The following is a 14,554-nucleotide window of genomic DNA, read 5'->3' as shown; positions in this document are numbered from 1 at the left end:
TAACCGAAATTAAAATCTCAAATATCAACAAAAACAAAATTTTTAACTAAAGATCAAATCTCTTTTAAGAAAAGTCACAGTTGTTAAATGACTTGTTTATCTGAAAAAAAAGTGTAACATTTTTATTTCTAAAAGACATAATATATGCAAAAGCATTTATATAAATTTTTAATACAAAAAATATAAAACTAATTCTTGAAGTAGAATAAAATCGTAATTATCTTTAATTTATTTTGTTAAAATATTATAACTTTAATTGATTCTAAGATATCTATGCCTAAAACAGATTTGGACGATGTATGTAAATGCGTAAGTGACACACCAACACTTAACTAATAGGAAAAAAAGAAAATCTCTCTTTACATAATTATTTTTAAATATTCAATTATTAATTTATATTTGTTTAACGCTACGCAAAGGCAAGCAAACGTAACAGTATTACATAATCACTACTTTTTAAATCGAGAGATTATTTTATCACATTCGGAAAATAAATAATAACATAAAATGTGATTATATTTAAAATAGTTAATTTTTTTTGTTTTAAATTTTAATTAATCAATCAACTAAAATTGTACTTGAATTGAACTGGTTCACAAAAATCAACAACATAAACCAGACTCAATTTAATTATATTTATTATTCAACTCAGTATAATGAGTTTCTCTAATAATTTTATTTCATTTAAACTTTTTACAATTTAAAAAGTTAATTTTATTATATAATTAAATATTTTTCATTTTTAAAATAGAGGATTTTATACATATATATACTTTTACTATGGCAAATCAACATAGTTTAATGTTTTTTTTTTAATTATCCTTAGGTCTTAAATTTAATATATATGGTTTGCTCTTGCTCCCTCAACGTCTTCATGAAAATGCAAGAACTGAAGAAGACAATCGCCTCCATCTCCGACAAGACGACGATAACGTTCTCAAAACTCTGAACTCAACTCACTGACACTGTCCATTAAATCAAAACCCCACATTTTTGTAATGATCCATGCTCTGCCCAAGTGCTCCACAACAAACCTTCTCAAACACTCTCTTCCAGCAACACTCCATCCCTATTTCTCCCTAAACCTAACATTCCCCTTTCATTCTTCCTCTCCCCATGGCCCTCAGCCTCACCCTTCGGCTGAAATCTTCAAATCAGGTACCAAAATGGGTTCTTACAAATTGGGTGATTTGTCTTTCTATTCCCTCATTCAGAACCACGCCTCTAGCCTCGATTTTGGGTCCCTGGAAGAGGTCCTTGATCAAATGAAGCGCGAAAGAAGGGCTTTTATGGAGAAGAATTTCATTGTTATGTTCAAAGCTTATGGGAAGGCCCATTTGCCTGAGAAAGCTGTGGACTTGTTCTTCAGAATGGGGGGTGAGTTTCAGTGTAGACAAACTGTGAAATCATTCAATTCGGTTCTCAATGTGGTTATTCAAGAGGGTCTTTTCAATCGTGCCTTGGAGTTTTACTCACATGTTGTTGCATCCAAGAGTTTTAACATACACTCAAATGCACTCACTTTTAACTTGGTCATTAAGGCCATGTGTAGGCTTGGTTTGGTTGATCGAGCAATTGAGGTTTTTAGAGAGATTCCACTACGGAATTGTGCTCCCGATGCATACACGTATTCGACCTTGATGCATGGGTTGTGTCAGGAGGGTAGAATCGACGAGGCGGTTTCGCTGTTGGATGAAATGCAAGTTGAGGGCACCTTCCCTAACCCCGTGGCGTTTAATGTGTTGATCAGTGCATTGTGCAAGAATGGTGACTTGGCACGTGCGGCTAAGCTTGTTGATAATATGTTTCTCAAGGGTTGTGTCCCGAATGAAGTGACCTATAATGCACTTGTTCATGGCTTGTGCCTCAAGGGAAAGTTGGAGAAGGCGGTGAGTATGTTGAATAAGATGGTGATGAGTAAGTGTGTGCCTAATGATGTTACTTTTGGAACACTTATTAATGGGTTTGTTAAACAGGGTAGAGCCTCTGATGGGGCTCGAGTTTTGGTCTCCTTGGAAGAGAGAGGCCGTCGTGGGAACGAGTATGTGTACTCGTCCCTTATCAGCGGCCTGTGCAAGGAGGGAAAATTCAATCATGCAATGCAGTTGTGGAAGGAAATGGTTGGAAAGGGATGTGAACCAAATACTGTTGTTTATAGTGCTCTTATTGATGGGCTTTGCCGAGAAGGGAAGTTAGATGAAGCAAGGGAGGTCTTATCTGAAATGAAGAGTAAAGGTTACTTGCCCAATTCCTTCACTTACAGTTCCCTAATGAGGGGTTATTTTGAAGCAGGCATTAGCCATAAAGCTATTCTTGTTTGGAAAGAGATGGCAACCGATAATTGTAATCATAATGAGGTTTGTTACAGTATACTAATTAATGGCTTGTGCAAGGATGGGAAGATTATGGAGGCTTTAATGGTGTGGAAGCAAATGCTGAGTAGGGGAATTAAATTAGATGTTGTGGCTTACAGTTCAATGATTCATGGCTTATGTAATGCTAACTTAATGGAACAGGGCGTGAAACTTTTCAATCAGATGCTTTGTCAGGGGCCGGAGGTACAGCCGGATGTGATAACGTATAACATAATTTTAAATTCTTTTTGCATGCATAATAACATCTCTCGAGCCATTGATATTCTAAATATTATGCTAGATCAAGGTTGTGATCCTGATTTTATTACGTGCGACATATTCTTGAAAACTTTAAGAGAAAATGTGAATCCACCTCAAGATGGTAGGGAGTTTCTAGATGAGCTTGTAGTAAGGCTAGTTAAGAAACAGAGAACAATAGGTGCTTTCAGAATTATCGAAGTGATGCTGCATAAATTTTTGCTGCCTAAAGCTTCTACGTGGGCAATGATTGTTCAACAGCTCTGCAAACCTAAAAATGGTCGAAAAGTCATCAGTGAATGTTGGAGCAAGCTAAGTTGCTAAAATCTGGTAAGGTATGTTGTTCAATTACAATTTTCCTTGGATCTTAGGAAATTTGGATACAGGGAGCTTGATTGAGGTCCTCAAGCCAAACGCCTTGAACTTTCATAAAGCCAGATGGTGTTATACACTTCAAATACCGACTTTTCTGCTATCCTATATTCATTTGGCCTGTGTGGAGATGTTGGTGTGAACCAAACAGGTGACAAGTGATTATAATATCACTTAACCACTTCAGATGTTTAAAATATTAATATTTTAAAACTTACAATGGGGATCATTGTCCTGAAGCTTAAAATGTTCCACTATCCAATTGGCTATGATCTATTTGTTAATGCACCATATTTTGACTGATGTATTTCTACAGGGCTCTGTTGAAGTCATTGGCTGTGTAAGCACGTCACAACATCTTAAAATGCTATCAGTAAATTTAGTCACCAAACAATTGTGTTGAATATGCAACTATATTGCAGATTGCATTTGTAGAAGGCAAATGAAAGTCAATGATACGATTAATTGTTGAACTAATTAGCTGCTGGATGCCAACACACAAAAGTGCAATTTTCTTTTGTGGGCATGTGCAGAATGCAGAGTTCGTATTTTGTTATCTTACGTGCAAAGGAACAGAATGAAAGACTCATGTTTTAGTAATGGTTGTCTATAGGACCCAGAATTATCTTTCTATGTAAGCTACTTGGTTTCCTTGCTATTTTTTTTTTTTTTTTCAAATTGGTCTAGGATGCTTGGTCTATAAAAATACGATAGTTCCATAGTTATCTATCACAGTCGTAGATGATGATTGAGTGAGAAAAATTGTGGGGCTGTGAGGAATGAAACCAATAGTCAAAGTATCAACAATTGTTGTTTATCTGGTCATTTCATGCGTATTTTAATTTTCTTAAACGTTCTCTACTCTTGTTGTATAATGAGTAATAAGCAAATTTTGTTTTGGTAATTCATTCTTGATTTCTAAAAGCTTTTTTAGCTGATTATAGCCTTCGGTTTTTTCCACAGTACAGTGTACTCTGTCAAAAGTATTCTCTGGTAATTGGTATGATGAATTTGATAGTGGTACGCGAAGCTTTTGAGAGAACTATGTATGCTATTGAAGCATTCTTTCCGAGTCTTTCAGTAAATACAGTAATTTGTCCAAAGTGCAACCGTTTTTGGGCTGTGATATATTTGGTATCAAATGTTGGCAATTTGTTTATGATGCGGGGAAAACATTTATTAGTGATGTTAACCGTGTCTGAGCTGAAATGTTGAATATTGATATCGTAAACACTTTTATTAAAAAACCTTTATCTATTTTCTGCTATTTCTGTAGAATTGTTTATTGCCCATGTTGCTCCTTGCATTGGATAACCTTTAGAGAAAATACACTGTGCAAGTACGAATCAATTGAAACATGATTCTTCTTTATTTATTCAATTCTTCTATTCTTGTTGAGTAATATGACCTGCATTTTTTTATTCAACTATTCAATGGTTACTAGCATGAATAATTTCATGTAAATTGTGGAACAGGTTTGCGTGAGGGAAATCTAATTCAAAATGCTCAAAACAAATGCGCAATGTCTATGGCCCTTCATTCTTGATGGTTTCTCTGTGATCAACTTTTGATTGCAGCTTTTCTTGTTGGTGAGCCATATCATAAGTTGCATGAAGTCCAAAGAGAAAATAGTAGATCAGCATTACCACTGTGCACGCTCCAAATGTTATGAAGGCTTCATACTCCAAAGACCCCATCAGGAATACATTTGTTGCAATTGACAAAGATGGCAACCATGGGACAAGTGGAACCCCCCAAACTCTTGGCACCCTCTGCTGAGTCAAAAACAATGATATCCCTAGAGTTGCCAAGAACCAAACAGGAACAGTCACAGTGTATCCAAACCAACCATTAGGCCTCGGCCTCAGCCCCCAGTAGGCTGAAATTCCCATTGAAGAAGCAATGATAAGCCCCAAGAAGATAACTAGCTTTAACAGGTTCTCCCTTGGTGTGACCCCTCTGACGTAGTACCTCCTCACCAGAAGGGCAATAGATATCATCATGAAGACGAAGAGTGTGCTCACAGATATCAAGCTTGACAGCACCTTCAAGCCTGTGAAAAAAGCTATGATGACACTTGCAATGGTGATCAACAATGTAGCATTTATTGGGGTTCCGGTCTTATGGTGCACAAGAGCAAACCATGGTGGGATCATGTGGCATCGTGCAATCTGAGTAATATAACGTGCCTGTGCCAATCTCCCCACCAGAAGCACTGCAGTCATTCCCTTCAGGGCTCCAAAAGCCACCACATACTTTGCCCACTTCATCCCCACATGCTGAAATGCAACTGAGAATGCAGCACCAGTGTCTATTGCTGTGTATTTCTGCTCATACTCAGCGAGAGTGCCATCAGGCAATAAATCACTGTGATCATGGACATTGACCCAACCAAACCTATAGGAATGTCCCTTGATGGCTTCTTGGTTTCCTCAGCCATGGTTGCAATATTGTCAAATCCTCCGTATGCAAAATAAATAATTGCTGCAGCTTGAAACACCCCCTTAGCCCCATAAGGTAAAAAGGGTGACAAATTTGATGTGTCTGCATGAATAAACCCGGCAACAATCACAAATATAATAACAGCAGTGTTAATGGCAGAAGCTATCCAATTGAGAAATGAAGTTTTTCTTGTGCTGATTATTGTGATCACTAAAGCAATCACCAGAACCCCAGAAGCTATAGGATCCAACAATATTAAAAGAGGGTGTTACATATTTATAAAATTAAAAATATTAATTTTTTTTGTAACTATTATTTTGAAAGTAGTAGTAGGTGTAATTTTAAATTTTAATATACAAATCTTACCAAAATCAAGCTCTATTATCAAGTATATCTAATAAGTGGATCTCGGAACGAGTTCTTGGCATTGTAATAGTACAAAAATTCTCTTGTAGGCGGTATATATGATATCTAATACTTGAACCGTGGGAATGAGCATTTGATATTAGATCAGCACATAAATTTTGGATGGATAAACTTCTTTTCATTGATGATAAAAAGAATTCATAAATTAAAATTTGTTTGTTTTTAACTTTAATAAAACGATTTTATTCAAAATTTTTAAAATTTCAGATGCATTTTAGCTTATAACAAAAATCAGTTTACTCTAATTTTTTCTCTTATCAAGTATTTTCTCAAAAACTTGTCCACGCATGGTTGCAATCATTGTGAAAGCCTCGGCATGCTAAGGCTAAGTTGGCATGATCATCACTTTAACAGTGCATGAAGGTAGACAAATTGGTGTGCTAGATGCACAACCCAAGGTCAATGAGATTACTTTAGATGCTGTCAGTGTAAGTGATCACCATTTGGACCATAAAATTTGAAAATTCTTATCATTTATTGGATGGTTAAACAATAGAATCCACTCATTCATCAACGAATAAACACTGCTGCCAATTCATTCGGTGGATATTTTTGGAGACAATTTTAGCTGTTTTCTTGATAGAATACACGAGTGGATTCATGGAACTACTCAGTAACCAATCACATTTCAACCAGTTTGTGCGTGCAACTATCTTTGGCACCACTTACCATAATTGGAATAGAAAAATAAAACCTCTTTATTCATTGCACAAGCCTTATCACAGGCCGCAGCTTGCATACTATGGTTGATCATTTTTGTCATTGGAGCTCTTTAATTTCTCATATAGCATCGATATAGATTCCACATACGCAGTTCAAGCAGCTGCTTCAGCTGAAGAAGAGACCTTCCGAAGAACATAAACAGGATCTCCTACTTCAATGATTTTACCACTTCTTTCAGCTGAAAATTCTGTCCAGTTCCAGGTCATATACTGACCAAAGTAAACCTACAGAAGCAGTTCACATGTCATTTCACATCATTAAACAAAAATAGCTTTATTGAAAGCTTGATGACTCAAGGTCTTACCCTTTTTTTATTTTTATCATTTGGTCTTATGATTTCTCCAGACCTAGTTTTCATGAGAATTTCATTTGGTTCAGGCCCTGCTATTCCGGTCCCTTGATTGATTGTAGGTATCTGTTCATACAACAATCAATCAAGCCAGTTGCATAAACAAGAAAACTAAGAAATTACAGGAAAAATTTGATTGGCATGTGCGTTTTAGAATCTAGCTCCTCTAAAGTGAAGGAGGCACTTCAATTCAAATCAACACTGTATGCCCCCCAACTTTAAATGTTTGCTCACTTTAGAAGAGTCAAATCCATGTGATAGATATCTAAGTTAGAAAAGCATTACAGAGTAGCGAGTAGATGAGTCATAGATGGACAATGTCAGGGTAAGTCATGTGCTCCAGTTCTTTAGGCGCATAATGATGGGTGGGACATTATAAAGTACCTTACAACGGTAGCAGAGTTTAACACCATAAAATGAAAACTTGCTTATCTTGATTTCTGTCCATATGTCCTCAGAAAATGGTTCACACCCTTCAACGAGGATACTGCACAATGAAACACCCAAAAACTCAATCGTGTGAGTTAATAATCTGCTTAGATCAGTTCAGCACCTTCTTGGTGTATGTAAATAACAAACATTAGGAAACAATACAATTTCAGGAGTAAACAAAAACACATTGAAAAATCAATACTTGGGTCTAAACCGATTAATAGAAATGAGCTCCTTCAGATGCTCGTTTAGTGCATTCAATGATTCCTGAAAGTGATAAATGACAAATACTGAGTAAAAGATTCAGCAAATAAGTAAAATATAGACTTCATTCCCAGCTAGAATGACCTGAGATGCGAGTAAGAATGGATAACCATCAGTAAATAAGGTATCATGTTGTCCTTTGACATAATCAGGATCCACTTTTCTAACTTCAGAAGCTGCATTTGGAAACATTAAATAAATATTTTAATCTCAAAGTAAACACCTCAAACTCTGTATATTACTACTGGAAGTAATTTGGTTCTCAAGCCAACTTTGCTGCACAAGATAATTCAGGCCTAATGCAGGTCTCGTGTCTGTTTCTTTCCCCTTTAACTCTCCAAGGCTTGTTAAGATTCTTTGGTTACAGTTTGGAAATATAACACTGGACTGTTATCATAACTATTATGGCCATTCAAAGCACTGATACGACATTGGGTTCACAGGTAACATGGCATGCAACGGGAAAACATTGTAGTTTGGTTCATGTTATATTGTTGCATACATTTAGCATAGCATAAAATAACAGTAATATATAAATAAAACAACAGATTTATTTGAAAAACTACAATCCTACTTAAAACATAAAACATATTCTCTCATTGACTTCTAGAATCATCCTAAGTTTCAAATACATTAAGCATAAACACAATGGATATGAAATCTGTAGTATATGAAACTTTCATAGGCCAAAAGGAAACTTTCAATGGATAGTATATGAAATCTGTATCTTGTCTGTTGGGTGACCTGTTCAAGATAACAAGGCTGACCGGCATTCTCATTCAAAGCAAAATGAGAGAGACAACACAGCAAGAAACGGGTCTTAAAACTGGCCAGCCCTCTAATTCACAGCATTATAGGTTTTTGTTTCTATGGACCATGCTATCAACTTAAAGAGTTCCAGACAGTTAATGTGCACTCATTGTAATGATTCATTGCATGAGTTCTGTTCTGAAAAAAGCTTTACTCCTTTAACAATTAATTACGTGCCTAAAGTACACCACTCTAAACATTTTTGTTGTTCTTCTTATCTTATTCTCTAAGGTTTCATACTTTCGCAGACCTACCAGTGTTGAAGCGGACCAGTTGACATGGTTTTCCTAAATAATCTGAGAACCACTGAGATGCTTCGGCTCCCTCATCCCAGGCAGATCCAGTCCATTCCCATACTGTGACAGCGTCTGCTACTTCCTGCTCTTGTTTACTCAAACAAACTTTGAGAGCTTGCATCCCAGGTGCTTTCACCACTGTAATATCAAGTGGCACTTAACATTAAACTAGGAAGAAAACAACCATCAAGAACATGAAATTCCAATCTTTTTTCAACAACACGAATACGTGCTATCTAAAAACTGATTTAATGATGTTTACTATTTATTATGCTATGGTTTTGGAACATGCAATATACCCATATAGGATTCTTGAGTTGGTTCCCAGTTTTCAAGAAAGGCCTCAGATGGCAGTTCAACCTCAACCAAAGCAAGCTTTGGTTCAACTCTTTGAGAGTACATCCTTCCATGAGGATTCACCACCATCCATTGTCGATCCCATCGAAATCCTGTCACACAACTCAAGACTACTAGTAAACCTGTGTATACACTACATCATAAACAAACAAAGAAACAAAATTGTTGTGGAAAAAAAAAAAAAGAAAAGAAAGAAAGATTTCATACCAGTATGAATGAGTGGAGCATGGGAAACAGAAATTCCGCGGCATGATTTAATTGGGTATATGAAGATGGCTGATACTTTGGCTGAAGGTGTTGGTGTTGTTGATGCTCCACCACCCATTCTTTCTCTTCTAAGTAATTCACCACTCTCAATAGGTTACTCTTATTATAGCAGCATTCACCATCAAACAGAATCCAAACTCATTACTTTTGCATATAATTAGTAAGTGAAATCAAGTTTTTCACTATGTTTGTTTGAACTAACGTCTGTAAAAATAAAACTCAAACAACTTAATAAAGAAACGCGCGTAACTATCTAGTGTAAACATCAAAAATATAAAATTTACTGACAAAGTCACATGTTTATTTATGATTATGAGACAGTTTTAAACTCGTTGCATGGTTTTTTCACATTTTCGTTCATCTCAGTTCATTTGTGACTTCCAACCAAGCAATCTAAAATATCTTTAGAACTCCACAGGAACAGGCAGTTTTCCTAGAAGTACACAGTTATCCTGACACGACATCACATTATAGATAAGATAATTTGACAGAAGAAACAGTTTTCTTTAGAGTTTTTTTTTTTTTTTTCTGAAAATGATTATCGAATTTAGTAAAATGATCAAAGTGATATAATTTTTTCTAAATGTAAACAAAACTTTAAACTAATAATTAGAAGAACTAATTATACTTTCTTTCTAGAAAGTATTGAAAATTATACTTAATATTTAACTAATATTTTTGTCACTCATTCCACTGACTTGGAAGTTAATTATGCCTATTATCCTGATTTCAACATAAATTAAAAATTAAATCCCAAACTTTCATTAAAGAATTTAAATATCAATTACTTATAATAACTACTAACATACCATTTCAGTTCCTTTTCGATAGTTAGTTTTTTAGTAAAAAATCTCTTCTTTTATGTTATTTTTTAAATTTTAGGATAATATATTTTTTTTTTCAACTATATCCCTAATATAATAGTTATGATAACTCAAGAAAAATTTAGTAACACAGACATATACTTTGAAATAAGAAAATTGAAAGAAGCACAATAAGTAATTCACTTAAGATGAGGCAGAATACACCATATGTAGCTCCGGAACAATGAAAAAGAAAACATTTCCGTAAATTACATTCCAGGATATTTTAAAAGTTAAATTGATTTTCAGGAATATGGAAACAGACACACATATAATATATTTATTGAATTAGACATACAAAACTAAAGTGTATATTACATTTTATAACAATGGTGGAAATTTAATAGGCTGATGTTTGATAAAGTTTGTAATTGCAGCACTTTAATTGCTGGTATTAGAATCCTGCAGATTCTATATACACAGTTCAGGCAGCTGCTTCGGCTGCAGAAGAGACCTTTCTAAGAACATAAACAGGATCTCCAACTCCAATGATTTTTCCACTCCCTTTAGCAGAAGAATCCATCCAGTTCCATACCATATTCTGACCAAAGTATACCTGTATAAGCAATAAACATGTCAATAAAACATAAGGAATACTCATAGAAAGCTTGGTGACTAAGTGCCTCACCTTGTTTTTATTTTTTCCATCTGGTCTAAGGACTTTGCCAGACCTAGTTTTCATAAGAGTCTCAGTTGGCTCAGATCCAGATATCCCAGTCTCCTGATTAATTGTGGGTACCTGAACATAATCATGCAAGTCAAACACAACCAAACTAAGAAATAGTAGATAAATGCAGACATTATCTATTCAACATCTAAGGTTTCTCGGCAAGCAACTAAGAGCAGTGAGTCCTTGTTTGTAAACTTACTGATGAACACTCGGTGGAAAAAAAAAAAGGTAAAATGAATTAAGCTCCACTTTTACACTAGAATCAACTTATGCACTTAATTAAATTCATTTTACTTTCTGGAGAAAATCAACGCATTTTTTTATTTATTTTCTTCTTTTCGAAAAACTTATAAAAAAATTTTATTCAAACAAGATCTAAACTTAAGGCCTGATGAGAGATTCGGGTGTGTACAACCAATGATAAATGTAAAACATCAGGGTAAGGAAAAAAAAAAAGTGCTAGAAGGAAGCTCGTTAAATTTTGGGCCAGGGAGAGGAGAGATACCATCCTTTGCTCCAATAAACCCATAACATCCTTACATCTCATCCTAAAATTATAGAAAGATATACCCAAGTCCTGTCCTCCTTAATTAATGCACATGCTTGAAACTAACCAAATTAGTGATACGTATATGATCCTGGGTATTAATCTAAGGGACAAGAGGAATTACATACATATTAAAAAATTATGAAGTTCTATAAAGTCATGTCTGTTTTAGAATGATATAAAGTTGGTGATAACAGCAACTGAGCCCTAATTGAAAGTGATATTCATTCTTTGCTTCTTTATCTAATAAAAGGCACATAACACACCATCCAAGCTCTCTACATCACACAGAGGCTAATGTATGCCTATTATAGTGGTACATGTTAGAACTAAAGTTGTTAACACAAGTCACCAGGTAAAGGTTCCAATGAGCACAAGATAGGTGGGAACTTATAAAAGAACTCTTCACCTTACAACGGGAACACAGCTTGACTCCCTGAAATGAAAACCCACTTATTTGTATCTCAGTCCACAAGTCCTCAGAATATGGGTCACAACCTTCTACAAGGATACTGCATCATGGAGCAAAAAAACTCAATTATGTGATTTAATAATCCATTTAGATAAAACAGTACTTTCAGGTATAAATTAGCAACAAATTTATGAAACAATAAAATTGTAGTACTAAACAACGGAAATTGAAAAATCAATACTTGGGTCTGAAACGATTAATAGGTATGGGTTCTTTTAGAAGCTCATTCAGTGCATCTAATGATTCCTGAAAATCATAAATGACAATACTGAGTAGAAAATCAGAGTTTAAGTAAAATAAAACTTCATTTGTACACTGGACTGACCTGAGATAAAAGTAGGAATGGATAACCATCAGAGAAATAGGTCCGATGTTGTTCCCCAACATAATTAGGATCCACTCGTCTAACTTCCGAAGCTTCATTTGGAAACATTGAAGAGGTTCGTATTAATGGGTTTTGCTTTCTTTCTGTGAGTTATGCTTGATAAATAATCTCTCTTTCTCCAGACAATGTAATATGTATTCATCTTAATGAATCAACGCAATGCAAGTTAATAGTTCTTTCAAGTAATATTGCAGGTATATTCCCTAAACGGTTATAGTTCTCTACCAATTCATTACATGTCTAAGGTAACAAACCCTTCTTGACAATTCTGTGCTCATTATCTTAATATTTAATGTTTCATAGTTTCAATGACCTACCAGCATTGAAGCGGACCAGTTGACAGGGTTTTCCTAAAAAATCTGAAAACCACCGTGAGGCTTCTATTCCTTCATCCCAGGCAGATCCAGTCCATTCCCAGACTATGATAGCTTCTGTTACTTCATGCTGTTTACTCAAACAAATTTTGAGAGATTCCATCCCAGGAGCTTTCAATACTGTAATATAAAGGTAGCGGCATTAATATTTATATACTAAAATATATTAAAACAATCATGATAATGAAGAATGCGAAAAGACAAAGTCCATCATCAATTCAACTACTGCCACTTTGTTTTTCAAAACAAAGAACACAAGGAAAGCATTTGTCAAATGAGGAATCAACAAAAAGTGAATTTATTAACTAAGAATAGGAGGGTTGATGTCAGGGTATCCTTGCTATCTCAAGCATTCCAGAATGCTACAATTTGACCGACAGGTACAACGTTCTTAAGTAAAAATTGAATTAAAAAAAATGTCCGTTGAAAAATGCTACAGTTTCAGATGGTCACGAGACAAGAATCCAACAAATTGATGCCAGGAGTCATACAGAAAGAAGAGACAGATAACAAAGCAAAGGATAAGAAATTATAGTGTAAAAGACAATAACATAGAGACCAAAAGGAAAAGAAGGCCAAAAAGGTAAACTTAAGAACCAAGCAACAAACCATGATTGTCTCTAAGGAAGATATGACACACGAGGGGAGAGGGGGGAGGAGGAGGAGTGGTCACCAAAGACATATCCCAAATTAGCCAAGAATATGAACAAAGTACACCCTGGAGATATAAGTTTTTTGGCGGTTGAATTAATCTTAATATGTTCTTAATTCTATTATGACTGAAACATAAACCCATATATTTCTTTGACCAACTCCCCTGACTAACTGTTCTGTCCATTCTATTTAACCTTACCAGCATCCAAACCCGGACCATGAGGATACGATTTTTCAATCAAAACAGAGACCAGTACTGCCAGTCTAGCTATTGGATATGTACCAGTATCAAAGTATAGTCAAAATCTACTTAATAAACGTCTCCATAATAAGAAAATATGAAGGTAAAATGCATTGAGCATCTCCATAAGTAAAAATCAACTTATCCTTATCCATCTTAACTTTTAAAGAAGTTAAATGAAAATAATTTCTATAAAGACAAGTTCAGTAGATAGCCTAACTTCCAATTTTCTGAAGGAGAGAACATCACTCCCTTTAGAGAATCTAATCCTCTAGCTAGTTCTAATTTCCATCATTCCTCATTCATAAAATACTTTTTTTATTCTTCTTTGTAAATGAAAACATAGGTGCCACCGGCATATCAATCCATCTATATTTGAAATAAATAACCAGAAAATCATCACATGTTGTGAAGAGGTTACCCATATAGGAATTGTTCGTAGGTTGAAAGTCCTCAGCAAGTGCATCTGGTGGCAGTTGAACCTCAACCAAAGCAAGCTTTGGATCAACTCTTTGGGTGCATGCCCTCCCTTTGGAATTCACCACCACCCATTGCCGATCCCATCTAAGTCCTGTCACACGAGATAACAATATAATATGAATAATATTAGTACAGTTTTGTGTATGTTGATTCGGCCAGAAACAAGGAGAGAAAGAAGAGTTACCAGTGGGAGTAAGGGGAGCATGGGAAACAGAAATTCCACGGCATGACTTGATTGGGTATATGAAGAGGCTTGAAACTTTGGCTGCTGGAATTGTTGGTGCCAACAATTCAGACTCCATTCTCCCTAATGCTCTCACTGTGTCACCATCACAAAGGAACAACCTTTATACAACTCTCACCGGACATAACAACAAGCACACACCCACCCACCCACGTTTTCCTTGCAGAACTAGACTAATCTGAAGTTGGAAACTTTTACACGACTACTTCATAAAAAATTAATATTTATACTTTTATAATAAATTTATTTTAAATTATTTTAGATTTTAAAGTAA

General features: G+C 35.2%; 5 protein-coding genes across 10 annotated transcripts; 1 reads left to right on the top strand and 4 right to left on the bottom strand.

Annotated features, from left to right (window-relative positions):
* Positions 1 to 846: 846 nt before the first annotated feature.
* LOC111240524 (pentatricopeptide repeat-containing protein At4g20090-like) lies at positions 847 to 4,593 on the top strand. Of its 3 annotated transcripts, XR_002667691.1 has the most exons (3): positions 847 to 2,947; positions 3,301 to 3,618; positions 4,460 to 4,593. XR_002667691.1 is itself a non-coding variant. In XM_022780408.1 (2 exons), exon 1 carries the CDS (start codon positions 999 to 1,001, stop codon positions 2,934 to 2,936), a length of 1,938 nt encoding a protein of 645 aa, XP_022636129.1. In that variant the 5' UTR covers positions 847 to 998; the 3' UTR covers positions 2,937 to 2,947; positions 4,460 to 4,505. The 3 variants fall into 3 exon arrangements, 1 of the variants encoding a protein (XP_022636129.1); XR_002667690.1 differs by having other exon boundaries at positions 847 to 3,618; XM_022780408.1 differs by lacking the exon at positions 3,301 to 3,618 and having other exon boundaries at positions 4,460 to 4,505.
* Positions 3,643 to 5,399, bottom strand: LOC106761930 (cationic amino acid transporter 5-like). Its single transcript, XM_014645556.2, has one exon. The coding sequence runs from the start codon at positions 5,252 to 5,254 to the stop codon at positions 4,511 to 4,513; it is 744 nt and encodes a 247-aa protein (XP_014501042.1). The 5' UTR covers positions 5,255 to 5,399; the 3' UTR covers positions 3,643 to 4,510.
* On the bottom strand, positions 5,269 to 6,658 carry LOC106760055 (cationic amino acid transporter 5-like). Its single transcript, XM_022780409.1, has 2 exons — positions 6,522 to 6,658; positions 5,269 to 5,528 (listed from the first exon to the last, which is right to left on the bottom strand). The coding sequence occupies exons 1-2, from the start codon at positions 6,613 to 6,615 to the stop codon at positions 5,296 to 5,298; spliced, it is 327 nt and encodes a 108-aa protein (XP_022636130.1). The 5' UTR covers positions 6,616 to 6,658; the 3' UTR covers positions 5,269 to 5,295.
* On the bottom strand, positions 6,365 to 9,754 carry LOC106759722 (mitochondrial amidoxime reducing component 2). 3 transcript variants are annotated; one of them, XM_014643039.2, is made up of 8 exons: positions 9,291 to 9,749; positions 9,026 to 9,175; positions 8,685 to 8,864; positions 7,705 to 7,796; positions 7,559 to 7,623; positions 7,309 to 7,411; positions 6,880 to 6,990; positions 6,365 to 6,799 (listed from the first exon to the last, which is right to left on the bottom strand). In XM_014643039.2, exons 1-8 carry the CDS (start codon positions 9,406 to 9,408, stop codon positions 6,668 to 6,670), a joined length of 951 nt encoding a protein of 316 aa, XP_014498525.1. In that variant the 5' UTR covers positions 9,409 to 9,749; the 3' UTR covers positions 6,365 to 6,667. The 3 variants fall into 3 exon arrangements, with proteins under 3 accessions (XP_014498525.1, XP_014498526.1, XP_014498527.1); XM_014643040.2 differs by lacking the exon at positions 9,026 to 9,175 and having other exon boundaries at positions 9,291 to 9,754; XM_014643041.2 differs by lacking the exon at positions 6,365 to 6,799 and having other exon boundaries at positions 7,210 to 7,411; positions 9,291 to 9,750.
* A 644-nt stretch (positions 9,755 to 10,398) lies between these two features.
* On the bottom strand, positions 10,399 to 14,456 carry LOC106759796 (mitochondrial amidoxime-reducing component 1). Of its 2 annotated transcripts, none has more exons than XM_022780406.1 (8): positions 14,221 to 14,456; positions 13,978 to 14,127; positions 12,605 to 12,781; positions 12,228 to 12,370; positions 12,084 to 12,148; positions 11,840 to 11,942; positions 10,842 to 10,952; positions 10,399 to 10,769 (listed from the first exon to the last, which is right to left on the bottom strand). In XM_022780406.1, exons 1-8 carry the CDS (start codon positions 14,336 to 14,338, stop codon positions 10,638 to 10,640), a joined length of 999 nt encoding a protein of 332 aa, XP_022636127.1. In that variant the 5' UTR covers positions 14,339 to 14,456; the 3' UTR covers positions 10,399 to 10,637. The 2 variants fall into 2 exon arrangements, with proteins under 2 accessions (XP_022636127.1, XP_014498623.1); XM_014643137.2 differs by having other exon boundaries at positions 10,436 to 10,769; positions 12,228 to 12,319; positions 14,221 to 14,453.
* Positions 14,457 to 14,554: the final 98 nt, after the last annotated feature.

The sequence above is a fragment of the Vigna radiata genome, chromosome 5 (genome assembly GCF_000741045.1).
Source record: "Vigna radiata var. radiata cultivar VC1973A chromosome 5, Vradiata_ver6, whole genome shotgun sequence".
NCBI classification, from domain to species: Eukaryota; Viridiplantae; Streptophyta; class Magnoliopsida; order Fabales; family Fabaceae; genus Vigna; species Vigna radiata.
The sequence above is the reverse complement of the archived record's forward strand: the minus strand, read 5'-3'. Positions and strand labels throughout refer to the sequence as shown.

What these genes read in the sequence shown, in the direction of transcription:
- LOC111240524 (XM_022780408.1), top strand. Translation starts at nt 999, where the DNA reads ATGATCCATGCTCTGCCCAAGTGCTCCACAACAAACCTTCTCAAACAC.
- LOC106761930 (XM_014645556.2), bottom strand. Translation starts at nt 5,254, where the DNA reads ATGAAGTGGGCAAAGTATGTGGTGGCTTTTGGAGCCCTGAAGGGAATG.
- LOC106760055 (XM_022780409.1), bottom strand. Translation starts at nt 6,615, where the DNA reads ATGACAAAAATGATCAACCATAGTATGCAAGCTGCGGCCTGTGATAAG. An exon ending in ATTTTTCTATTCCAATTATG is followed by an intron (nt 5,529 to 6,521) that starts GTAAGTGGTGCC and finishes TTATTCATGCAG; the next exon opens with ACACATCAAATTTGTCACCC.
- LOC106759722 (XM_014643039.2), bottom strand. Translation starts at nt 9,408, where the DNA reads ATGGGTGGTGGAGCATCAACAACACCAACACCTTCAGCCAAAGTATCA. An exon ending in TGCTCCACTCATTCATACTG is followed by an intron (nt 9,176 to 9,290) that starts GTATGAAATCTT and finishes GTTGTGTGACAG; the next exon opens with GATTTCGATGGGATCGACAA. An exon ending in CATTCTTACTCGCATCTCAG is followed by an intron (nt 7,624 to 7,704) that starts GTCATTCTAGCT and finishes TATCACTTTCAG; the next exon opens with GAATCATTGAATGCACTAAA.
- LOC106759796 (XM_022780406.1), bottom strand. Translation starts at nt 14,338, where the DNA reads ATGGAGTCTGAATTGTTGGCACCAACAATTCCAGCAGCCAAAGTTTCA. An exon ending in ACTGGTCCGCTTCAATGCTG is followed by an intron (nt 12,371 to 12,604) that starts GTAGGTCATTGA and finishes CATAACTCACAG; the next exon opens with AAAGAAAGCAAAACCCATTA. An exon ending in CATTCCTACTTTTATCTCAG is followed by an intron (nt 12,149 to 12,227) that starts GTCAGTCCAGTG and finishes TATGATTTTCAG; the next exon opens with GAATCATTAGATGCACTGAA.